This window comes from Taudactylus pleione, unplaced genomic scaffold, assembly GCF_031769625.1.
Source record: "Taudactylus pleione unplaced genomic scaffold, aTauple2 ptg001655l, whole genome shotgun sequence".
NCBI lineage: Eukaryota > Metazoa > Chordata > Amphibia > Anura > Myobatrachidae > Taudactylus > Taudactylus pleione.
Window position 1 is genome coordinate 321,111 of NW_028286052.1, and position 27,751 is coordinate 348,861.

Sequence of the window (27,751 nt, forward strand, 5' to 3'; positions counted from 1 at the left end):
TCTCTGAGGGGTGCATAGGCTGGGCGAGTACAGTTCCTGTGCCGGGTACACAGTATAACGCTCTCTCTCTCTCTGAGGGGTGTATAGGCTGGGCGAGTACAGTTCCTGTGCCAGGAACACACTATAACGCTCTCTCTGAGGGGTGTGTAGGATGGGCGAGTACAGTTCCTTTGCCGGATACACAGTATAACTCTCTCTATCTCTGAGGGGTGTATAGGATGGGCGAGTACAGTTCCTGTGCCGGGTACACAGTATAACGCTTTCTCTCTGAGGGGTGTATAGGCTGGGCGATTACAGTTCCTGTGCCGGGTACACAGTATAACGCTCTCTCTCTGAGGGGTGTATAGGCTGGGCGAGTACAGTTCCTGTGCCGGGTACACAGTATAACGCTCTCTCTCTGAGGGGTGTATAGGCTGGGCGAGTACAGTTCCTGTGCCGGGTACACAGTATAACGCTCTCTCTCTGAGGGGTGTATAGGCTGGGCGATTACAGTTCCTGTGCCGGGTACACAGTATAATGCTCTCTCTCTCTGAGGGGTGTATAGGCTGGGCGATTACAGTTCCTGTGCCGGGTACACAGTATAATGCTCTCTCTCTCTGAGGGGTGTATAGGCTGGGCGAGTACAGTTCCTGTGCCGGGTACACAGTATAACGCTTTCTCTCTCTGAGGGGTGTATAGGCTGGGCGAGTACAGTTCCTGTGCCGGGTACACAGTATAACGCTCTCTCTCTCTGAGGGGTGTAGGCAGGCGGTACGTAGGCAGAGACATAAATTAGACAATGTTTAGACAGTGTAGACCTATTCTTTGTTAGAGATGAACTACAAGTCCCAAGCAGCCTGCCTCGGCATGCCGCCACTTGTGGAACAACAAGTGCCAGCATGCTTGGACATTAAGGGCCGGCTGGCACCTGTAGTCCGTCTGTAGAGAGAATATTAATATAGACACAGGACTCGCATGCTGCATTATTTTATATAAAAAGTAAATTCACACTTAGCGCAGCCCCTGGGTGGTCGCCTCTTTGGTCCGTGTGGGCATCGTAGGAAAATAACAAACGGGAAACCTGAGCCCCAGGGACAGCGCTGTACAGGCTGCGAGAGGCTCTGCCGCGCTCTCAGCCAATCAGTGCTTCCCCCATTCACTCCTATGATAGTGAGCGGCAGTGACCTGTCATTTTGCATGGCACAGTACACACTATTATTTTATGTGCGCAGAACTCTGGGTTTCGGTTTGTTATTTCCTATGGATGCCCACAATGACCCAAAGAGACGGACACCCAAGGGCTGCGCCAAGTATGAATTTATTTTTTTATATAAAATAATACGTCAGTATGAGAGTCCTGTGTGTATATTAATATTCTCTTTACAGACGGACTAAAAGTGTCAGCCGGCCCTTAATGTCTGGGCATTCTGGCACTTGTTGTTCCCCAAGTACCGGCATGCTGAAGCAGGCTGCCCAGTATCTGTAGTCGACATGTAACGAATATTATTTACTATTTTATTACTATTAACCCTGCACCCACCGCCACCATTGGTGCGGGGAATAGCTGGCAGTTACACGGGAGGGTGGCTATTTTATTTTTGGGGTCCTGACTTTCCGAGGAATACCAGCCCTGCGCAGACAAGTTTGGGGCTTGTTGCCATTATAGCATTATGTGCGTCTCCCAGCTATTCAGTTATCCCCCCGGCTGGTTGTAAGAAAATTGGGGTAACTCATGCCCTTCCCCCCCATTTTACCATACCAGCCCAGGCTGAGAAATTTGGGTCTGGTTACAGATTTGAGTGAGGGGGTGGGGGGCCACACGGATATGGGTCATTCAATGAAATATAGGAGAATATATGGATACAATGGAGCAGAGTGGCAGCACCAGGACATGACCATCAGATTACATATACAGGCTGACATTCATTCATTCATGTCATTCTACAGGTATATTGTATCAGAGCAGTGACTAGGGACTGAAATGTAACATGAGTCACATTCATATGTAACATGAGTCACATGCCAAAAATTATTTTAAGTATAGTTTGGTTAATATTCAGTTTTTTGTTTGTGTGTAAATCATAGGTTTAGGGTCTTATAAGTGTATAGTATAACAATCATATTGCAAAAATAATTAAGAGACCAGGTTTAAATAAATATATACGTCCCCTGATTTCCTTTATCCATTGTGTTGTAACATGAGTCACGCATATAAATGATAATTTAACTACTAAGAGTGTACAATTTTTCTGCTTCTGAGCATTAATTATGGCTATTTACCCCATATATTGTTGTCATATTTTTAAAAGGTTGAATTTCACCTACATTTTTGTGTTTGATGGATTTAAACTTCTAAAAAATAATTTAAGAATAATTGGCGCTAGGGTGGGACACGTTCCTTTGTGATTTTCTAAAAAATAACTTGAAATGTAACGTGAGTCACATGGAATGGCCCATTTGTATAAGTTTCCTTTTTTTTATTATTTAACTATTTTGCGGCTCGTAGCAGAGTGTAAACTGGCGGCAGCTGGCAGGCAGCTTCTTTAGTTGGCCGACTTTTGACCCAGTGGACCTTACGTCATGTCGATCTTTTGGTGACTACATCCCCTGTGCAGGACATCATGCTTCCACCGCACTCTGCGTCACTAGGTGCCCGGGGTCCTAGACAGTGATTCACCGTCCTAGACGCTGTGTCAGCGCTCAGCCACTACCTCACCCTCAGGGCGATCCATCCATCTGTGCAGCTCACCCCTCAGGAGTTACGTGATACCAGTCCCACACTACACAAAGAGACGTTATCCTGAAATATTGCCTTTTCTAGAATTGCAGCAACACGGTAAGAATTTATTTATAATGTTTTCAATAGAAAATGTGAAAGTTGAATAAAGCAGGTTCCTGGCTGAGCCATGTAATGTCTGTATGACCTACACATGTATGACCTACACATGTATGTACATAGGAAGCTTCTCCTGAACAGACATTATAAAGAGGACAATCACCATCATGTTTCCGTCACACACTTGGTAATATTATATTATCTTGTGCCCTTTATACTCTAATGCTTCCTATGTCCCACGATCATCTGCTGCTCAGACAGTGCCGACACCCCCAACAGCCGGACCTGCACCCTACAAACTCTGCCATCTGGCACTATATAACTAGGCACCGCGGGCCAGTACATGAGGGGGAATACACCGGACTAATCCCAATCTTAGCAACTAGACCAATTAATAAAGACACAGCTGTGGCCGGAGGCCGGCCACACGTGGATAATGGCGCCCGTGGCACTGAGGGGGTTAACCCCCGTGCTTCCGTGCCATTTTTAAATGTACCAATAGGCGCTAGGCGCCCTGCTGCAAATTGTATTAGCGGCGCTAGGCGCCGGGTGTGTGTGAAAAATGTTTAGGCTGCCGCGGTCGGACCCGCTCTGTGGCCACGGCAACGCTATGGTTTAACTGTCCGAAGCGCCGCAGCGGCTGGAGATGGGCTCCAGCGGCAGCAAGGCAATGTTAACCCCTCGGTGCGCGGCGCCGGGGGGACGGATGTAGGAGCCTCTCAGTGCTCCATGCTGGGGACCGGGAGCTTAGCGCCCAGCACAACATGACGGAAGGAATCCACTGCAGCCGTGGCCGCACGCTGAGGGTAGGGAGTGCTAGCTCCTGATACCCCAGTGTGGATGAGCGCCAGGCCTGGGCTGTGAGGGGGTGACTGCTGGGCCTGGGAGCTCAGCTCTCAGCATCCAGCAGTAAAAGACAGCCAGGCTGGGTGCTGTACTGTGGGGGAGGGGGAAAGCCGGGCCCCTGTGCAAGGATAGGAGGAGCAGAGGGCTGGGGGCCGGGAGCATAGCGTCCACAGAGTATAAGAACAACGCTGAGCAATAATTAACTGGCGTCCACAGAGTACAACAACAACAACGTGGAGTAATAACTAACTAGCGTCCACAGAGTACAACAACAACATGGAGCAATAATTAACTAGCGTCCACAGAGTACAACAACAACAACATGGAGCAATAACTAACTAACGTCCACAGAGTATAACAACAACAACATGGAGCAATAACTAACTAGCGTCCACAGAGTACAACAACAACATGGAGCAATAACTAACTAGCGTCCACAGAGTACAACAACAACATGGAGCAATAACTAACTAGCGTCCACAGAGTATAACAACAACAACATGGAGCAATAACTAACTAGTGTCCACAGAGTATAACAACAACAACATGGAGCAATAACTAACTAGCGTCCACACAGTATAAGAACAACGCTGAGCAATAATTAACCGGCGTCCACAGAGTACAACAACAACAACGTGGAGTAATAACAACAACAACGTGGAGCAATAACTAACTAGCGTCCACAGAGTACAACAACAACATGGAGCAATAACTAACTAGCGTCCACAGAGTACAACAACAACATGGAGCAATAAGTAACTAGCGTCCACAGAGTATAACAACAACAACGTGGAGTAATAACTAACTAGCGTCCACAGAGTATAACAACAACAACGTGGAGTAATAACTAACTAGCGTCCACAGAGTATAACAACAACAACGTGGAGTAATAACTAACTAGCGTCCACAGAGTATAACAACAACAACGTGGAGTAATAACAACAACAACGTGGAGTAATAACTAACTAGCGTCCACAGAGGGGGGCGTGGCCTGGAAGCCGAGGAGGAAAGCTGCATGGAGTCGGGGCTCCGTTACGACTGAGCCTGCTGATCCAGTCCCTCCGGCCGTGCGCGGTGCTTCTTGGCTCTCCTACCGCCACAAGCCATCTCTGCCCCCAAGGCGGGTGTTCCCATTGCCTAGCGGGATCCTGGTTCCCGGACTCGGGCTGCCGGACCTCGCGGCCTACTGCAGACGCGGTGCGTGGTGCTGGATTCCGGCCCTCGCCTCCCGGCTCCTGCATCGCGCCTGGTCCACTGCCAAACCCCGCGACGCTGGCTCACAGACAGTCAGCTGGTGGGTGCGAGCAGCAAGGGGAACACACGGGGACGCCGCTGGACGGGTCCCCGCGACCGCATATCATAATTGCAGAAGGCAGACGCTGGCTCCTTTCAAGGTCCTTTTACAGACGGCGCCATTTTGCAGACACTGCATATACAGGAGACAAGGTACTGTGTGTTACCAGTTAAAGCCCTATACTGGAGAACGTACAGCTGCTTATAAACAGAAGTCTTGCAACTCTATACTTCTTTTGAATCCCCAGCTATAGCTGATGATAAATTTGGCAATATTTATGTACATATCCTTTACTCTGGGGAATAGTTACAGTGCCAGCTTCTACCACCAGATGGTGCTCCAGCCCTATTTTTCAAGTTACTTCACAATTATTTGAAATGTAAAGGATCTCCTGTCTGTGATCACAGCCATTTCTAAGCAACACACTCCTCAGTATTATCATAACCTGGTGAAAATTAGGACCAATCTCTACATGGATAAGTTCATGGCTCCACAGCCCACCCCCAAGGCAAATCGAGCCAGGGGTAGTAGCAAACGTACAGATCAACCTACAGACTCTGTGGAAAACATGCCACATACACATAGTTCCGAACCCGCTACTACCCATAACACAATGGGCCCGGTTCCTGCTCCTCTCTCATATGCAGAGATAGTTAGAGCCATTAAAGAAACAGTGGAACCACTACTGCAAAACCAAGCGGATAAATTCATGGGGGCACTGGCGGATATTAAGACGCAAATGTCTTCTGTCTCACAACAAGTGCGTGAAAATGAAAACAGGATCGGAGTCAACTTTCATGAACTTTCGGAACTAAAACAACAAGTTGCTACCATGTCGACCACTCAACAACAATTACTATCCAAGGTAGACGATCTGGAAAATAGGTCCAGACGCAACAACCTGCGACTTCTGGGTCTTAAGGAAACGATTAAAGGCAACGATCTCACTAAATTTCTTCAAACCGATCTCCCTGAGCTACTCGGCATCTCGGCTGAACTGAATCATTTTGAGATAGAACGAGCACATAGATTAGGTCCTTTTCGCGATTCTAACATCTCACGACCTAGAGCTGTTATCTTCAAGTGCTTAAATTTTCGTCACAAGGATCTGATATGGTCAACTGCTCGACAGAAGGGCCCTCTTCAGTGGGACGGCCAACGTATCCTCTTGTTCCAGGACTACTCCGCGGAGGTTGCCAGAGCACGCAGAAATATGTCCCCTGTCTGCTCTCAGCTCATCCAATCAGGGACTCGCTTCGCGCTCTTATTCCCAGCTAGACTTCGCATTTTCTCATCTCAAGGCCCTAAAGATTTCACAGAAGTTGCTGACGCCCAAGCTTTCCTTAACGAAGTAAAAGAGTCCTCGGACCCCTCCACGATGGATCATAATGATTGATTACGGGAAGATGTCCCATACCTATTTTGATGCCTTTACCAGGTTTTACCCTTTTCTTCAAAAATATGTTTATAATCTGATTTAGGATTATAATTACATATATACTTGTGATGTTGCTTTATAGTTATTATTAATACTATTGTCTTTTTTTTTTTCTTTTCAATAGGCTGAGATCAATGACTATAGTTTTGGTTATATGTTTGCATTTGATTCGCAATCTCTGCATATAAGCGTCTATCTTTATTTTCTTTTTATGTCTATGTCCATTTGTCTATTTGTTTCTTTATACTGTATGAATCACGAAGCTCATGCCCTTCATAGCTTATTTATGACTTATACTAGAGCCGACATTCATATTATTATGAACCTACCTAACACCAACCGGTATTATGGGGAGTATATTAACATTTATACTACACTTTTTTACTATTTGCATTACCTAATTTCCACACCTTGTGATGCCTTCCCACCTTAGGTTTTGCACCTGGAATGTCAGGGGGATTCACTCACCAGTGAAAAGAAAGCGCATATTGACATATCTTAATAAGCTTAAATCCGATATCACTTATTTACAGGAGACCCATTTAACTCCCACAGAACACGCCAAGCTAAACACACTGCACCACCAGGTATTGGCGTCATCATCATTTGGTTCTAAGTCACGTGGAGTGGTAATCCTAATACGCAAGGGTATTCAATTCGATATTCATTCCTCTGATGTAGACCAAGAAGGCCGATACATTCTTATGGATGTCACGCTAGACGGCACTAGATACTGTTTGTGTAATGTCTATGGTCCCAATATATATGATAAATCTATTTTCCTAGGATTGATTAACAAATTATATTCTTTTGCAGATTCTAAGATTATATTAGGGGGTGATTTCAATCTGGTCGCTTCCCCAACCTTAGATAGGAAAACTTTCTCTCATTCCTCCCCCAAACAACCAAAAATAGGTTTAAATTATATGGCCAAAGAATTGAATTTATTAGATGTGTGGAGAATGAGACACCCCACTGATCTGGAATACACGTACTACTCAGCCACTCATAACGCCTTTTCTAGGCTTGATTATTTTTACTTATCTAACTCAATATCCCCAATGATTATCGATACATCGATTGAAACTATAGCTATTTCGGATCATGCGCCGGTGTGGGTGGATGTACAGGGGAAATTCCTTTTGGGTTCATACTCCCAATGGCGATTTCCGGCAAAATTAGCCTCATCCCTTAAATTTAAGTCAATGCTAGAGTCTGCTTGGGCCAATTACGAAATGAACAACCAAATACATAAAGATAACCCAGGTTTATATTGGCAAACTGCTAAGGCGGTGATTAGGGGGGAAATTATCTCCTTTATGACAAAATATAAGGCTGAACAGGACGCCACTTATAGATCTGCACAGACGGCCTTAACATCCGCATTTCAAGCTCTAAGAGCTTCACCCTCACCGGTGACTAGAGCCGCATATGGTGAATGCAGGTTACACTTTGATCAAATCCTCACTCAAATGGATGATAAATATGTATACTCAGGTAAATTACATTTCTTTCGATACGGCAACAAACCTAGCCGACTCCTATCAAACATGCTGAGAGGTACCAAGCCACATAATAACATTGCAGCGCTCAAAGATGAAAGCTCTGCCATACAATACAATGGCAAAGATATCGCGAATATCTTTTTCCGTTACTACCAAAACCTCTATTCCCAAGACCCAATAGATATCACTAAAAAGGAGGCTTTTTGGGAATCACACACCCTGCCACAGATTTCATCTGCACAGGCTGATATATTGATTGGCAAAATTACACATGAAGAGGTAGATCAGGCTGTTAGATCTCTCAAGACGTTCAAGGCCCCAGGCCCAGATGGTCTGAGTGGGGAGTTTTTCAAAATATTACGTCCCCAAATCACAGAGACTTTAACTAATGTATTTAACTCCATAATGGATAGTAAAATAATCCCTCACTATTTTAATTCGGCCATTATAAAAGTTCTGCCGAAGTCAGGTAGAGACCCCCTTTTGCCTTCATCATACAGACCCATTTCTCTACTTAACGTAGACTATAAATTATTGACAAAAATTTTAGCAGAGCGGTTGAAGTTGATTCTCCCGTCTATCATACACCCGGACCAAACCGGGTTTATTTGTGGCAGAAATTCTGTCACAAACATTAGGAAAGTCCTTACGGTGCTGCAGTCTCTGCATATGGGCGAGACGGGTGATCCCGGGTTCTTGTTGTCTTTAGACGCAGAAAAAGCGTTTGATCTGGTAACCTGGGATCACCTGTTTGAGTCTCTGCGTCGGTTCGGCATGCCCACCCTTTTTGTTGAGATCATACGATCCTTATATACTTCTCCCCTTACTCAGATTCTCACTAATAGATATTTGTCACCTGTATTCTGTACACAGAGAGGGACGAGACAGGGTTGCCCGCTTTCTCCACTTTTGTTTGCAATTGCGCTAGAGCCATTGGCGATAGCAATAAGACAGGAAACGGAGGTAAAGGGTATTACTATCAGAAACCAAACATGTAAATTGTCTTTATTTGCAGACGATATGATGCTTTTTATATCTGATCCCCTACGATCCATCCCTACACTTCTGGATCTAATTACCACATTTGGATCATTTGCAGGTTATCGCATCAATGTGAGTAAATCTGAGTTGCTCCCTATTGATGCAGCTACTTTTTTAGCTACACATCCCCACATAGCCTCTCTTTTCACAATTGCAACACATAAATTAAAATACTTAGGTATATTTATACCAGCTCAATTATCCTCTCTATATGCTTTTAATTTCTCTCCATTGCTAAATAGATTAAACTCCCAACTCCAGAATTGGAAAGATCTTAAACTCTCTCTACTCGGACGAGTAACTGTAATAAAGAGTGTGGTGTTCCCGAAACTAGCCTATCTTTTACAAACTTTACCCATTACTTTAACAAGAGCGGATGTACTGAAGTTTACGCAGATCTTTTTTAAATTCATTTGGCAGTACAAGAAACCCAGAATGCCGCGTTCCCGAGCTTACCTACTGAAAAAAAATGGAGGGCTGAGCATCCCAAGCATCTCTGCATTTGCAAAAGCTGCCATATTCCGATATATAACTGATTGGTTATTACATACCGATCACTATACTAATCCTGACTTGGAGGAAGCATTATTTCACCCATATGCCCCAGCAGCCTTGTTACACACCCCTAAAATACACATTCCTAAGATATTTTGTTCTAATATTTTATTCTGGGACACTTACACTACGTGGTTGAAGGTTAATACACATTTGGGGAAAAATCCTTTTTCATCCCCGTACATCCCCTTATGGGGTAATCCCTGTTTTCCCCCTTCACTTGACATTCCTCTTTTTAAAATGTGGAATCAAAAGGGAATCATGTCCATCAAAGATGTATTTGATCCGGGTGGCAATTTGCTCTCCTTTGTACAATTACAGGATAAATATGACATCCCTCGTACACAATTTTTTATGTTTCTACAAGTACGTCATTTCATTCAATCCTTAGATAATCCTTTATGGATCTCAATTAACACAGATACAATGGGTCGCATTCTACTCTTATGTCGCTCAACCAAATTCAGAATAGCTCATTTATATAAATACCTGATTGAAGTTCCTATACATGCTTGGGCACCAGTTGCGGAAGCTTGGCACACAGAGATACCCGAATTATGTGACTTGGAGCCATTTATTGCGAATCTGGATCGTGTTTTACCCTGTCTTAAGTCAGCGAGACTTCAAGAAATTCATCTTAGAATTTTAAATCATACATATATGTCCCCGGCCCAACGGAGACATTTTGTGCCACTGGAGGAGGGAAATTGTGTGAAATGTGACTGCTCTAATGCCTCTCTCTCGCATAGCCTCTGGTACTGCAGAAAGATCCATAGATTTTGGAATAAAATTTTGTGTTATCTAAATAATACAATACATCTTAAATTATCCAAAAATACGGCAACTCTTATTTTCGCAGAATTTTCAATATGGGAGTCTGAGTCCTCCTTGGGCCCATGGAAACCTGCTCTGAGAGTCATGGTTACAGTAGCTAAACAACTTATCCTTAATTACTGGATCTCAAAATCAGCACCTACACTAATGGAATGGAAAACTGCGCTGCTGGAGGTTATTTATGCGGAGAGACGTATGGCTATCTTTAACATCGAAAGAGGGGTACGGATTTTTTCCAAAAAATGGGAACCATACATACAATGTTTACCGGTCCAGATTCAGAATAACATATGGAAAGTCTTTGATCACACGGAATGGTTTATGCTAAGAAATATCACTTAAAATGCCCCTATTGGTGCTATTTATATGTAGCTCTCTGTGAATCCCCCCAGACAAGGTATCTCTCACCTTCTGTCAGTGGTTCCCCCTCTATTTCACCTTTCTTTCTTCTTCTGTTTCTTTTATCATTTTATTCTAATTCTCCCCCTTTTTTCTAATATAATTCTGCATTGATGTAGATTATATTGATGCAACGATTGACTGATATACCGAAGTTGATGTGATAATTGGTTGCTTACACTGGCTCTATAAGTTGCATAGTTTGAGTGACATTGATTGTATATTTACTTGCATTTCTATGCGGTGTACTATATCGATTTTTTTTTATACAGTATTTGTAATTTTCTACATTATATTATATTCAAGTACTTTGTTTCTTTGTACTTTGACATAATTTCAATCTATATTTGTACTATTTTCCAAAAAAGTTTGAAAAGATTAACAGTAATTTGTATATTGTTTGTTCCAAGAAACAGACTAATCGTTTATCAGACAATTTTATTTTCTCTAATTCTTGGATTGTGCAATGTATAATTGTTTTATTGCTGTTCAATAAAAAGATATTTAAAAAAAAAAAAAAAAAAACTAGCGTCCTCAGAGTACAACAACAACAACATGGAGCAATAACTAACTAGCGTCCACAGAGTATAACAACAACATGGAGCAATAACTAACTAGCGTCCACAGAGTATAACAACAACAACATGGAGCAATAACTAACTAGCGTCCACAGAGTATAACAACAACATGGAGCAATAACTAACTAGCGTCCACAGAGTATAACAACAACAACATGGAGCAATAACTAACTAGCGTCCACTGAGTACAACAACAACATGGAGCAATAACTAACTAGCGTCCACAGAGTATAACAACAACAACATGGAGCAATAACTAACTAGCGTCCACAGAGTATAACAACAACATGGAGCAATAAGTAACTAGCGTCCACAGAGTATAACAACAACAACATGGAGTAATAACTAACTAGCGTCCACAGAGTACAACAACAACATGGAGCAATAATTAACTAGCGTCCACAGAGTATAACAACAACAACATGGAGCAATAACTAACTAGCGTCCACTGAGTACAACAACAACATGGAGCAATAACTAACTAGCGTCCACAGAGTATAACAACAACATGGAGCAATAACTAACTAGCGTCCACAGAGTATAACAACAACAACATGGAGCAATAACTAACTAGCGTCCACTGAGTACAACAACAACATGGAGCAATAACTAACTAGCGTCCACTGAGTACAACAACAACAACATGGAGCAATAAGTAACTAGCGTCCACTGAGTATAACAACAACATGGAGCAATAACTAACTAGCGTCCACTGAGTACAACAACAACATGGAGCAATAACTAACTAGCGTCCTCAGAGTACAACAACAACAACATGGAGCAATAACTAACTAGCGTCCACAGAGTATAACAACAACATGGAGCAATAACTAACTAGCGTCCACAGAGTATAACAACAACAACATGGAGCAATAACTAACTAGCGTCCACTGAGTACAACAACAACATGGAGCAATAACTAACTAGCGTCCACTGAGTACAACAACAACAACATGGAGCAATAAGTAACTAGCGTCCACTGAGTACAACAACAACATGGAGCAATAACTAACTAGCGTCCACTGAGTACAACAACAACATGGAGCAATAACTAACTAGCGTCCACAGAGTATAACAACAACATGGAGCAATAACTAACTAGCGTCCACTGAGTATAACAACAACAACATGGAGCAATAAGTAACTAGCGTCCACAGAGTATAACATCAACAACATGGAGTAATAACTAACTAGCGTCCACAGAGTACAACAACAACATGGAGCAATAACTAACTAGCGTCCACAGAGTACAACAACAACATGGAGCAATAACTAACTAGCGTCCACAGAGTACAACAACAACATGGAGCAATAACTAACTAGCGTCCACTGAGTACAACAACAACATGGAGCAATAAGTAACTAGCGTCCACAGAGTACAACAAAACATGGAGCAATAAGTAACTAGCGTCCACAGAGTACAACAACAACAACATGGAGCAATAACTAACTAGCGTCCACTGAGTACAACAACAACATGGAGCAATAACTAACTAGCGTCCACTGAGTACAACAACAACATGGAGCAATAAGTAACTAGCGTCCACAGAGTATAACAACAACAACATGGAGTAATAACTAACTAGCGTCCACAGAGTACAACAACAACATGGAGCAATAATTAACTAGCGTCCACAGAGTACAACAACAACAACATGGAACAATAACTAACTAACGTCCACAGAGTATAACAACAACATGGAGCAATAACTAACTAGCGTCCACTGAGTACAACAACAACATGGAGCAATAAGTAACTAGCGTCCACAGAGTATAACAACAACAACATGGAGTAATAACTAACTAGCGTCCACAGAGTACAACAACAACATGGAGCAATAATTAACTAGCGTCCACAGAGTACAACAACAACAACATGGAGTAATAACTAACTAGCGTCCACTGAGTACAACAACAACATGGAGCAATAAGTAACTAGCGTCCACAGAGTACAACAACAACAACATGGAGCAATAACTAACTAGCGTCCACTGAGTACAACAACAACATGGAGCAATAACTAACTAGCGTCCACTGAGTACAACAACAACATGGAGCAATAAGTAACTAGCGTCCACAGAGTATAACAACAACAACATGGAGTAATAACTAACTAGCGTCCACAGAGTACAACAACAACATGGAGCAATAATTAACTAGCGTCCACAGAGTACAACAACAACAACATGGAGCAATAACTAACTAGCGTCCACAGAGTACAACAACAACAACATGGAGCAATAATTAACTAGCGTCCACAGAGTACAACAACAACAACATGGAGCAATAATTAACTAGCGTCCACAGAGTACAACAACAACAACATGGAGCAATAACTAACTAACGTCCACAGAGTATAACAACAACAACATGGAGTAATAACTAACTAGCGTCCACAGAGTATAACAACAACAACATGGAGCAATAACTAACTAGCGTCCACTGAGTACAACAACAACATGGAGCAATAATTAACTAGCGTCCACAGAGTACAACAACAACAACATGGAGCAATAACTAACTAGCGTCCACAGAGTATAACAACAACAACATGGAGCAATAACTAACTAGCGTCCACAGAGTACAACAACAACATGGAGCAATAATTAACTAGCGTCCACAGAGTACAACAACAACAACATGGAGCAATAACTAACTAGCGTCCACAGAGTACAACAACAACATGGAGCAATAATTAACTAGCGTCCACAGAGTACAACAACAACAACATGGAGCAATAATTAACTAGCGTCCACAGAGTACAACAACAACAACATGGAGCAATAATTAACTAGCGTCCACAGAGTACAACAACAACATGGAGCAATAACTAACTAGCGTCCACTGAGTACAACAACAACATGGAGCAATAAGTAACTAGCGTCCACAGAGTACAACAACAACAACATGGAGCAATAACTAACTAGCGTCCACTGAGTACAACAACAACATGGAGCAATAACTAACTAGCGTCCACTGAGTACAACAACAACATGGAGCAATAAGTAACTAGCGTCCACAGAGTATAACAACAACAACATGGAGTAATAACTAACTAGCGTCCACAGAGTACAACAACAACATGGAGCAATAATTAACTAGCGTCCACAGAGTACAACAACAACAACATGGAGCAATAACTAACTAACGTCCACAGAGTATAACAACAACAACATGGAGCAATAACTAACTAGCGTCCACAGAGTATAACAACAACAACATGGAGTAATAACTAACTAGCGTCCACAGAGTATAACAACAACAACATGGAGCAATAACTAACTAGTGTCCACAGAGTATAACAACAACAACATGGAGCAATAACTAGCGTCCACAGAGTACAACAACAACATGGAGCAATAACTAACTAGCGTCCACAGAGTACAACAACAACATGGAGCAATAACTAACTAGCGTCCACAGAGTACAACAACAACATGGAGCAATAACTAACTAGCGTCCACTGAATACAACAACAACATGGAGCAATAACTAACTAGCGTCCACAGAGTATAACAACAACAACGTGGAGTAATAACCAACTAGCGTCCACAGAGTATAACAACAACAACGTGGAGTAATAACCAACTAGCGTCCACAGAGTACAACAACAACATGGAGCAATAACTAACTAGCGTCCACAGAGTACAACAACAACATGGAGCAATAACTAACTAGCGTCCACAGAGTACAACAACAACATGGAGCAATAACTAACTAGCGTCCACTGAATACAACAACAACATGGAGCAATAACTAACTAGCGTCCACAGAGTACAACAACAACAACATGGAGCAATAAGTAACTAGCGTCCACAGAGTATAACAACAACAACATGGAGCAATAACTAACTAGCGTCCACTGAGTACAACAACAACATGGAGCAATAACTAACTAGCGTCCACTGAGTACAACAACAACATGGAGCAATAACTAACTAGCGTCCACAGAGTATAACAACAACAACATGGAGTAATAACTAACTAGCGTCCACAGAGTACAACAACAACAACATGGAGCAATAAGTAACTAGCGTCCACAGAGTATAACAACAACAACATGGAGTAATAACTAACTAGCGTCCACAGAGTATAACAACAACAACGTGGAGTAATAACCAACTAGCGTCCACAGAGTACAACAACAACATGGAGCAAAAACTAACTAGCGTCCACAGAGTACAACAACAACATGGAGCAATAACTAACTAGCGTCCACTGAATACAACAACAACATGGAGCAATAACTAACTAGCGTCCACAGAGTACAACAACAACAACATGGAGCAATAAGTAACTAGCGTCCACAGAGTATAACAACAACAACATGGAGTAATAACTAACTAGCGTCCACAGAGTACAACAACAACATGGAGCAATAACTAACTAGCGTCCACAGAGTACAACAACAACAACATGGAGCAATAACTAACTAGCGTCCACTGAGTACAACAACAACATGGAGCAATAACTAACTAGCGTCCACTGAGTACAACAACAACATGGAGCAATAAGTAACTAGCGTCCACAGAGTATAACAACAACAACATGGAGTAATAACTAACTAGCGTCCACAGAGTACAACAACAACAACATGGAGCAATAAGTAACTAGCGTCCACAGAGTATAACAACAACAACATGGAGTAATAACTAACTAGCGTCCACAGAGTATAACAACAACAACGTGGAGTAATAACCAACTAGCGTCCACAGAGTACAACAACAACATGGAGCAATAACTAACTAGCGTCCACAGAGTACAACAACAACATGGAGCAATAACTAACTAGCGTCCACAGAGTACAACAACAACATGGAGCAAAAACTAACTAGCGTCCACAGAGTACAACAACAACATGGAGCAATAACTAACTAGCATCCACAGAGTACAACAACAACATGGAGCAATAATTAACTAGCGTCCACAAAGTGTAACAACAACAACAACATGGAGCAATAACTAACTAGCGTCCACTGAGTACAACAACAACATGGAGTAATAACTAACTAGCGTCCACAGAGTACAACAACAACATGGAGCAATAACTAACTAGCGTCCACAGAGTATAACAACATGGAGCAATAACTAACTAGCGTCCACAGAGTATAACAACAACAACATGGAGTAATAACTAACTAGCGTCCACAGAGTATAACAACAACAACATGGAGCAATAACTAACTAGTGTCCACAGAGTATAACAACAACAACATGGAGCAATAACTAGCGTCCACAGAGTACAACAACAACATGGAGCAATAACTAACTAGCGTCCACAAAGTATAACAACAACAACGTGGAGCAATAACTAACTAGCGTCCACAGAGTATAACAACAACAACGTGGAGTAATAACTAACTAGCGTCCACAGAGTATAACAACAACAACGTGGAGTAATAACCAACTAGCGTCCACAGAGTATAACAACAACGTGGAGTAATAACTAACTAGCGTCCACAGAGTATAACAACAACAACATGGAGCAATAACTAACTAGCGTCCACAGAGTATAACAACAACGTGGAGTAATAACTAACTAGCGTCCACAGAGTATAACAACAACAACATGGAGCAATAACTAACTAGCGTCCACAGAGTATAACAACAACAACATGGAGCAATAACTAACTAGCGTCCACAGAGTACAGCAACATGGAGCAATAACTAGCGTCCACAGAGTACAACAACAACATGGAGCAATAACTAACTAGCGTCCACAAAGTATAACAACAACAACATGGAGCAATAACTAACTAGCGTCCACAGAGTATAACAACAACAACATGGAGCAATAACTAACTAGCGTCCACAGAGTATAACAACAACGTGGAGTAATAACTAACTAGCATCCACAGAGTATAACAACAACATGGAGCAATAACTAACTAGCGTCCACAGAGTATAACAACAACAACATGGAGCAATAACTAACTAGCGTCCACAGAGTACAGCAACATGGAGCAATAACTAGCGTCCACAGAGTACAACAACAACATGGAGCAATAACTAACTAGCGTCCACAAAGTATAACAACAACAACATGGAGCAATAACTAACTAGCGTCCACAGAGTATAACAACAACAACATGGAGCAATAACTAACTAGCGTCCACAGAGTACAGCAACATGGAGCAATAACTAGCGTCCACAGAGTACAACAACAACATGGAGCAATAACTAACTAGCGTCCACAAAGTATAACAACAACAACATGGAGCAATAACTAACTAGCGTCCACAGAGTATAACAACAACAACATGGAGCAATAACTAACTAGCGTCCACAGAGTATAACAACAACGTGGAGTAATAACTAACTAGCATCCACAGAGTATAACAACAACATGGAGCAATAACTAACTAGCGTCCACAGAGTATAACAACAACAACATGGAGCAATAACTAACTAGCGTCCACAGAGTATAGCAACATGGAGCAATAACTAGCGTCCACAGAGTACAACAACAACATGGAGCAATAACTAACTAGCGTCCACAAAGTATAACAACAACAACATGGAGCAATAACTAACTAGCGTCCACAGAGTATAACAACAACAACGTGGAGTAATAACTAACTAGCGTCCACAGAGTATAACAACAACAATGTGCAGTAATAAGTAACTAGCGTCCACAGAGTATAACAACAACGTGGAGTAATAACAAACTAGCGTCCACAGAGTACAACAACAACATGGAGTAATAACTAACTAGCGTCCACAGAGTATAACAACAACAACATGGAGCAATAACTAACTAGCGTCCACAGAGTATAACAACAACAACGTTGAGTAATAACTAACTAGCGTCCACAGAGTATAACAACAACGTGGAGTAATAACTAACTAGCGTCCACAGAGTATAACAACAACAACATGGAGCAATAACTAACTAGCGTCCACAGAGTATAACAACAACAACGTGGAGTAATAACTAACTAGCGTCCACAGAGTACAACAACAACATGGAGCAATAACTAACTAGCGTCCACAGAGTATAACAACAACAACGTGGAGTAATAACTAACTAGCGTCCACAGAGTATAAGAACAACGTGGAGTAATAACTAACTAGCGTCCACAGAGTACAACAACAACAACAACGTGGAGTAATAACTAACTAGCGTCCACAGAGTATAACAACATGGAGCAATAACTAACTAGCACCCACAGAGTATAACAACGTGGGGTAATAACTAACTAGCGTCCACAGAGTATAACAACAACAACGTGGAGTAATAACTAACTAGCGTCCACAGAGTATAACAACATGGAGCAATAACTAACTAGCACCCATAGAGTATAACAACATGGAGCAATAACTAACTAGCACCCACAGAGTATAACAACGTGGAGTAATAACTAACTAGCGTCCACAGAGAATAATAGCAACGCAGAGTAATAACTAACTAGCGTCCACAGAGTATAACAACAACAACGTGGAGTAATAACTAACTAGCGTCCACAGAGTATAAGAACAACGTGGAGTAATAACTAACTAGCGTCCACAGAGTACAACAACAACAACGTGGAGTAATAACTAACTAGCTTCCACAGAGTATAACAACATGGAGCAATAACTAACTAGCACCCACAGAGTATAACAACGTGGAGTAATAACTAACTAGCGTCCACAGAGTATAACAACAACAACGTGGAGTAATAACTAACTAGCGTCCACAGAGTATAACAACATGGAGCAATAACTAACTAGCACCCACAGAGTATAACAACATGGAGCAATAACTAACTAGCACCCACAGAGTATAACAACATGGAGCAATAACTAACTAGCACCCACAGAGTATAACAACGTGGAGTAATAACTAACTAGCGTCCACAGAGTATAACAACAACAACGTGGAGTAATAACTAACTAGCGTCCACAGAGTATAACAACATGGAGCAATAACTAACTAGCACCCACAGAGTATAACAACATGGAGCAATAACTAACTAGCACCCACAGAGTATAACAACATGGAGCAATAACTAACTAGCACCCACAGAGTATAACAACGTGGAGTAATAACTAACTAGCGTCCACAGAGAATAATAGCAACGCAGAGTAATAACTAACTAGCGTCCACAGAGTATAACAACAACAACGTGGAGTAATAACTAACTAGCGTCCACAGAGTATAAGAACAACGTGGAGTAATAACTAACTAGCGTCCACAGAGTACAACAACAACAACGTGGAGTAATAACTAACTAGCGTCCACAGAGTATAACAACATGGAGCAATAACTAACTAGCACCCACAGAGTATAACAACGTGGAGTAATAACTAACTAGCGTCCACAGAGTATAACAACAACAACGTGGAGTAATAACTAACTAGCGTCCACAGAGTATAACAACATGGAGCAATAACTAACTAGCACCCACAGAGTATAACAACATGGAGCAATAACTAACTAGCACCCACAGAGTATAACAACATGGAGCAATAACTAACTAGCACCCACAGAGTATAACAACGTGGAGTAATAACTAACTAGCGTCCACAGAGTATAACAACAACAACGTGGAGTAATAACTAACTAGCGTCCACAGAGTATAACAACATGGAGCAATAACTAACTAGCACCCACAGAGTATAACAACATGGAGCAATAACTAACTAGCACCCACAGAGTATAACAACATGGAGCAATAACTAACTAGCACCCACAGAGTATAACAACGTGGAGTAATAACTAACTAGCGTCCACAGAGAATAATAGCAACGCAGAGTAATAACTAACTAGCATCCAGAGTTTTGTTTTATTCATCTTTTTACTATATTCTGTCCAATGCTCTCAGCTGGAAACTAATGATGTTACTGCAGCAATGAATGGTCTACGCTGGAAACTAATGATGTTACTGCAGCAATGAATGGTCTACGCTGGAAACCAATGATGTTACTGCAGCAATGAATGGTCTACGCTGGAAACCAATGATGTTACTGCAGCAATGAATGGTCTACGCTGGAAAGTAATGATGTTACTGCAGCAATGAATGGTCTACGCTGGAAACTAATGATGTTACTGCAGCAATGAATGGTCTACGCTGGAAACCAATGATGTTACTGCAGCAATGAATTGTCTACGCTGGAAAGTAATGATGGTACTGCAGCAATGAATGGTCTACACTGGAAAGTAATGATGTTACTGCAGCAATGAATGGTCTACGCTGGAAAGTAATGATGTTACTGCAGCAATGAATGGTCTACGCTGGAAAGTAATGATGTTACTGCAGCAATGAATGGTCTACGCTGGAAAGTAATGATGTTACTGCAGCAATGAATGGTCTACACTGGAAAGTAATGATGTTACTGCAGCAATGAATGGTCTACGCTGGAAAGTAATGATGTTACTGCAGCAATGAATGGTCTACGCTGGAAAGTAATGATGTTACTGCAGCAATTAATGGTCTACGCTGGAAACTAATGATGTTACTGCAGCAATGAATGGTATACGCTGGAAACTAATTATGTTACTGCAGCAATGAATGGACTACGCTGGAGACACTCACTGCGCCCTTCATCGGAGCAGAGTCCAGGCTACTCTCCCTCCAGGCCTTCGCCACAGGAACTCCCGAAAGAGATGCTCGATCAGACCCTGCAGAGGAGGAAATGAGGATGTTACCATGGAAAGAACATCTGACACCAACCACAGCCTCACTCACACTCAGCCAGGTTCACTTACTTTCCTGAGAGGCTTTCTTGTCATATACCGTATCCAGATCAGACTCATTCCAGCTGCGATGGGGATGCCGGCGGCGTAAGGAACTGACATCATCTGGGACACAGAAGATCCAATTAGAGCTGAAGAGTCCTTCTTCTACCTACATTATCGGATATTCTCTACGACGTGGCCATCTCCATTATCTCCTCTACTGACATCTCTATTGAACTTCTTCCACATCCCTTACTTGTACGTCTAACATGTTATCTGCTTATGCACCCTTTGGTCTCTGGGTTTCAGGCTCTTTCTAGATATTGCGAATGCACCGAGATACAGTAAAATGATTTGTTCCTTTCACCTCTCACCATAAACACAACACAAACATAACACTTCACACAATGCAAAGTATGTACAGTACCTGAGAACCTGGGCTGTGCCTCGTAAGGGGACGGTGACCTCTGCGGTGGACCCCATTCTGCATACATCCCAACTGGAGGTCCATTGGGGCCTTGTGAGGTTGATCTGGGGCCTAACGCATAGTCATATGAGCCCGAAGACAGGCGTGATGATGAATTGGAGATGGGCCTCTCATAGTACTGGAGGCGAGGCGAGGAAGGTCTTCCCCAGGTAGGACGCGATGGGACAGTCATAAAGGGGTCTGTATTCTCCGTGGATAAGGACCTGCGTGTAAGGTTGGGGGAGGAGCTGAGGGACAGTGTGGGGACTGTGGATGTGGAATTAATGGTCAATGAAGGAGCTTTTGGGGCAGAAAATGATGGCTCTGGAGTCCGAAGTCTCTGAGGATGCAGAGAAGAGACTGCACCAAGCGATGGTTGGGCTTGTGTTGGCTGAGAACGACGTGTGAGGGATGGGGATAGGGTGCTTGGGGAGCTTAAGGAGGTGAGAACTTCGGGGGTCTGTGAGGATGAATACAGAGAAAGTTTGGGTTAGATAATCTGGTGATTAGTCAGTCTGTTCATCTAATGGCCGATTACCAGGTGGACACCAATTTGTACCCACTAGGACAGGCATGTCAAACTCGCGACCCAAAGTAACATTTTATGCGGCCCAACAGTGTGGGCCCAAATACATATATTAGGCGGCCGAGATCGCAGCAGGGGTGACTGGGCCACATAATATTTGTGTTTAAACTTGGAACGCTGGGACCTTTACTGATTCTTCACACCCGCGCACTGTGATATTTAGATGTCTCAACTTTGCGCACAAAGTGACTCTCTGGTCAGCTGCGCGTAAATTAGACCGAATAATGTGGATGGATCACCGTTTGCTTATTTTTCAAGACTATTCGGTAGAAGTTACCAAAGCCCGTAAAGAAATGAGTCCTGTTTGCTCCAAACTTTCCAAGCCAAGAGAAAATTTGCCCTTCTTTACCCAGCCAAGCTAAGAGTTTTTCAAGGTAGAGACTTTAAGGAATCCACCAATGCTGCGGGTGCACAAGTGTTTTTGGAGGATGAGGAACGAAACGCCTCTGTTGATTGACACTCCTTACCCATTGTTTGTTGAGTATAATCCTCCCATTTTTTCACATATTAGCATTTTTCCGTTTTTTGTTTTTTTTCGCTCTCTGTTTTATATGTGCCGTGTTATCTGAAGTTTTATACTTTAGATATGTTATTACATGATGATATACGGGATATGTAATTATATTCCTTTATTGCGTGTTTGATTTCTATATAATTATCATTGTTATTAGGAATGGTCCTTCTATTTACTAGTTAATGCTCCTGTTATTGCAGGTGTTTTTTGAAATATATATTGCGAACAATTTTATAGATGTGTCTTCGCTGGTTGAATGTTAAATATGATATAATATTTGTTCTTCTCTTTTTGGAATGTATTGGAGTGGGGAGCCCCACGGCTTTTCCTCCCTTTTTCTTGTGACCTTATGGAAAGGTCTTTGCTGTGGTTCACGTGTTTTAGTTTTTTCTGGTTCCCTTTTTATTTTATTGTTTTCCCCTTATCTCCTTTTTTGATTATAAGGCTGTTATGCTTTACAACATATTTCTTCTGTCTACTTAGAGTATATGTTCACGATATCTCCTATATAAGATTTTTGCATTGATATATCTATACCATTTTTCCTATGACCACTATTAAATTATGTTCGTGGAATGTCCAAGGTATTAATTCCCCAGCAAAGCGTCGGAAGATTATCTCCTATTTAAATATTTAAAGGGTAGAAATCTCCTTTCTTCAGGAGACACAGACTGATTTAGAACATGACAAATTATCCATGTTACGACAACAGAGAGTAGCATATTCTTCTTAGAATTTTAACTCTCGCGGAGTAGCTATCTTGATACGAAAAGTCCTTCCATTAACTATAGAAAAACAGATTTCCGACCCAAATGGCCGCTTTATTATCCTACAAATTACGCTCTTTGGCGCTCTCTACACTTTATGTAATATATATGCCCCTACAGTTTCTGATGGTTCCTTTTTTCAGTCACTGCTTAATTTGCTATACCAATTTATGGATACGGAATATGGCATCCTCCTTTTTCATGGATCGTCAATCCTCATCTCACTACTCAGGGAGACGGCGTAAATTTGGTATACCATTCTTATTAGATCAACTACATCTTACGGATCTTTGGCGGTTTCACCACCCAATAGATAAAGAATTTACATTTTACTCAGCACCACATAAGACGTACTCTCGAATTGATTATATATTACTGTCCCCTATATTGGTTACGGCTGCTTTGGCCTCATTCATTGAACCCCTTCGTCTTACAGATCATTCTTTAGTTTGGATAGAATTCTCTCCCTCAATACCTGTTGGTAATATTTATAATTGGCGTTTCCCTTCATATTTGACTTCCTCTCATAAATTTAAAGATACAGTACAATCATCCTGGATCTCTTATGTGCTTTCCAATGTCCAACATTTAGAAACCCCCTTTTTATATTGGCAGGCTGCAAAAGCGGTCATTGGAGGGCAAATTATGTCCTTTACTGCACAACTCCGCAAACATCACTCTCAGAAATTGCAGGATGCCCAATCTACCCTAACACTAACTTATCAAGATTTTAGTAGATCTCCCTCGCCCCTTACCAGAACTAAATTCGAAGAGGCTAGACTTAGTTTTGATTGCTTGGTGCAGCAGGTTGCAGATCGTCAAGTCAATACTAGCAAATTTACTTTTCATATGCATGGAGATAAATCCGGTAAACTCCTGTCCAATCTCCTACGAGGCACCCGTACTCCTTCTACTATTTTATCCCTTACTGATCGTGCTGGCTCTCCTCAACATACTGGTCAGAAAATCACTGAGGTACTTCATGATTTCTATTCTACTTTATATTCCCAAGATCCAATTGATACTACGCCAAGGACTCATTTTGGCAAAAACTTACCCTTCCACAGCTCTCGATAGATCAAAGTAAATTTTTATATCAACCAATTACCGAGGAAGAGGTTGCTGCAACTATTAAAAACCTTCCAAACTGCAAATCGCCAGGGCCGGACGGCTTTACTGGTGAGTTCTAGAAGCTCCTTCGACCACCAATTATTACTCCTTTGACTAGTTTATATAATCCCATTCTCACTACTTGTACTCTCCCACCGGGTTTTAATGAAGCCTTTATTACAGTGCTGCCTAAGCCCGGTAAGGATCTTACCATACCAGCTTCATACCGCCCCATATCGTTATTAAACGTAGAATATAAAATTTGCACCAAAATTATCGCTAATAGATTTAAACAGGTTATTCCCTCTTTGGTCCATGAAGATCAAACAGGGTTTATTCAGGGGCGAAGCTCTGTTTCAAATATCCGAAAGGTACTGGTGGTATTGCAACAAATAGATGACTTTCATGGGGATGATCTCAGCCTATTATTATCTTTAGACGCCGAAACGGCATTTGATTTGGGATCATCTTTATGAGGTACTTGGAAGGTTTGGTTTCCCATTGCAAATTATTAATTTGATTTGTGCATTGAATTTCTCTGCTTCCTCTAGAGTGATTGCGGATAAATATGTCTTCACAAATTTCCATTCAAAGGGACACACGCCAAGGCTGCCCACTTTCTCCTTTATTGTTCGCCCTAACATTAGAACCTTTGGCAATTTCTCTACGTAACAATTCCCTGTATATTGGTATATATATTGGAGATGAGCTGAAGTTATCCTTGTTTGTGGATGACATACTTTTATTTATATCGAAACCTGATGTTTCAATACCGGCTATCTCAGAGGAGATACAGAGCTTCAGTTCATTTGCTGGCTACAAAATAAATGTTCAGAAATCAGAAATCTTGCCCCTCACACGTCCTGACCTGCTGCACCAGCATCCGGTACTCTCCTCTTCCTTTCATATTGCTGAAAAGAATATTAAATATCTTGGTATATATATTACACCCTCTATCAAAAATATCTACAATTTTCCGACTGTTATAGCTAAAATTCCCAGGCTGGTTAAACAATGGACGTCATTACCTCTGTCTCTTTCGGGACGTATAGTGGTAATAAAAAGTGTCCTCTTTCCGAAATTAACATATCCACTTCAAATGCTCCCCATTGTTCTTTCCCCATCTGATACCAAGATATGTACAAATATTTTTCAATCTTTTCTCTGGAAAAACAAAAAACCTGGAATTGCCAGAGCTAGATAAGTTTTACCACGAGCTAAGGGAGGATTGGGTTTGCCAGATGTGAAGACTTTCGCCAGGCGGCATCGTCTCCTTATATATCAGATTGGTGTTTGGGACTATTTCATTTCACAAATCCATAAATAGAAAACGCTTTATTTTATCCTTACTCTATAGTAGCGATTCTACAAATGCCACGCTCTAAAATACCAGTTTGTATTCTACATCATTTTTTATTCAAAGACACTTATAAAGCATGGATAGATATTCCTAAGAAACTGAAATCTGACCCTACATTTACTAATTACCTTACAATATGGGGTAATCCTGTCTTCCCACCCTCGCTAACCATCTCCCATTATACCACATGGAAACAGAAGGGTATAGCGAAAATCAGAGATGTATTTGATCCGGGGGGGGGGACGATTTTATTCATTCTCAGAGCTTCAAGAAAAATACAATATTCCACATTCGCAATTTTTTCTCTATTTACAAGTCAGGCATTTTATTTTTAGTAGGTAGCCCCCTGGTACCAAGTCTTTACCTATGTCAGATTGTACATTACATTCTCTATTTATACTCTGTTCATCCATTAAATTCAAACTACGTTTCATATATACGGATTTATTATTTACTACTACCAGTTTATGGACCGGAGTATGGAGAGCTTGGTCAACGGATTTCCCCGACTTTAACTCCTCTGATGTTATACTGTCCACTATGCCGCGCACTATGAGTTCTCTTGTTTCTTCTAAATTACAAGAGGTTCATTTTAAATGTATGAACAGAGCTTATATATCACAGGCACAGAGGCACTCTATCTCACATGACGTCTCTGGCTATTGCCCTAAATGTCATTCCTCCTCTGCAACATTTATACATAACGTGTGCCAATGCTCTAAGGTCACAAAATGTTGGCGTAAGCTGCATAATTCTGTTGTGGATATGACTAAACTTAATTTACCTTTTTCTTGGGCTCCATTATTACGAATAGATTTTACACCTTGGATTCAGTCATCCTTACCTAAAGAATATATCCTGTTTTTGTCTTTACTGATTACAATTGCTAGAAAGGCTATTTTACAAAAATGGCTATCCCCGAGCCCACCATCCATTGGTATGGTGAGAACTGAACTACTTTCTATTATTTTGAGAGAAGGAGAGCTTTAATTGATATAGAAAAAGGGATTACACGCTTTTATAAGAAATGGGAACTTTATCTGGACTATCTCCCCCTGGATAATGTAACATATATAATGAAAATATTTGAAAATACCTCGTGGTCATTAATGCGTAGTCTCACATAAATAAATGTATCGTATTATAATATTCGAGCTCTGTTTCTTTTATATTCTTGAATATGTATTGCGATATACTAATCAAAAAGTAACTTTTTTTTTTTTCCCCCTCTTTTTTTTTTTTTTTCTCTATTTGGTTATATATAATTAAAAAGATGGTATTGGAATTATCTCTCTCAAAGTAATTGCACTATTTGTTACGATTTTATTATAGTATCTGACTATGTTTTATTATATTTTCTATTTTGAATTTTCAGAACGGAGATTGATTGTACTTTTGTATATTCTGTGCAGACTTTATTTTTGTTGTTATGAATACTTTTACTATACTAATAAAAACTGCTTTTCAAAAAAAAAAAAAAAACTTGGAACGCTGCTCTCTGAAGCGATCAGAGACTAAAGAAGCCTCATAGGCCAGCGTTCCCAGTGATGTAGTGTGCGGGTGACATCATCACCCGCGATGTGTGGCGTGCCCTGCTGGATCTAGTTAGAGCCAGTCAGCAGCAGCGTCATTGCAGGAGCGGTGGCCCAGCGCTAAGAGAGGTAAGTACTGCACAGGGGAGTGGGGCCTGTTCTATACTGGGAGGGGGCATTACTGGGGGACACAACAACGGGCACTACCTAAGGGGCTCTAATACAGGGGGCATTGCATAAGGAGCTCTTCTATAGGTGGCATTACATAAGGGGCTCTTATAAAGGGGGCACTGCATAATGGGCACAACTGCAGTGGCATTGCATGAGGGGCTCGAATACAGGGGGCATTGCATAAGGGGCACTGCATTGGTTTTATTAATAACCCTTTCAAAATTGCATATAATACTTTTTTTCCTCGCGGCACACACACACTTACACCTTGAATATTCG

General features: G+C 41.5%; 1 protein-coding gene across 1 annotated transcript in view; it reads right to left on the reverse strand.

The window, feature by feature from the left end:
* PPP1R13L (protein phosphatase 1 regulatory subunit 13 like) overlaps positions 1-27,751 on the reverse strand; it is a 47,422-nt gene that overhangs the window by 19,459 nt on the left and 212 nt on the right. Inside the window, exons 2-4 of the mRNA XM_088464336.1 lie at positions 21,394-21,892; positions 20,997-21,089; positions 20,824-20,909 (exon numbers count right to left, since the gene is read on the reverse strand). Of these exons, the coding sequence (XP_088320462.1) occupies positions 20,824-20,909; positions 20,997-21,089; positions 21,394-21,892 (678 nt within the window). The remainder of the gene's footprint in view (positions 1-20,823; positions 20,910-20,996; positions 21,090-21,393; positions 21,893-27,751) is intronic.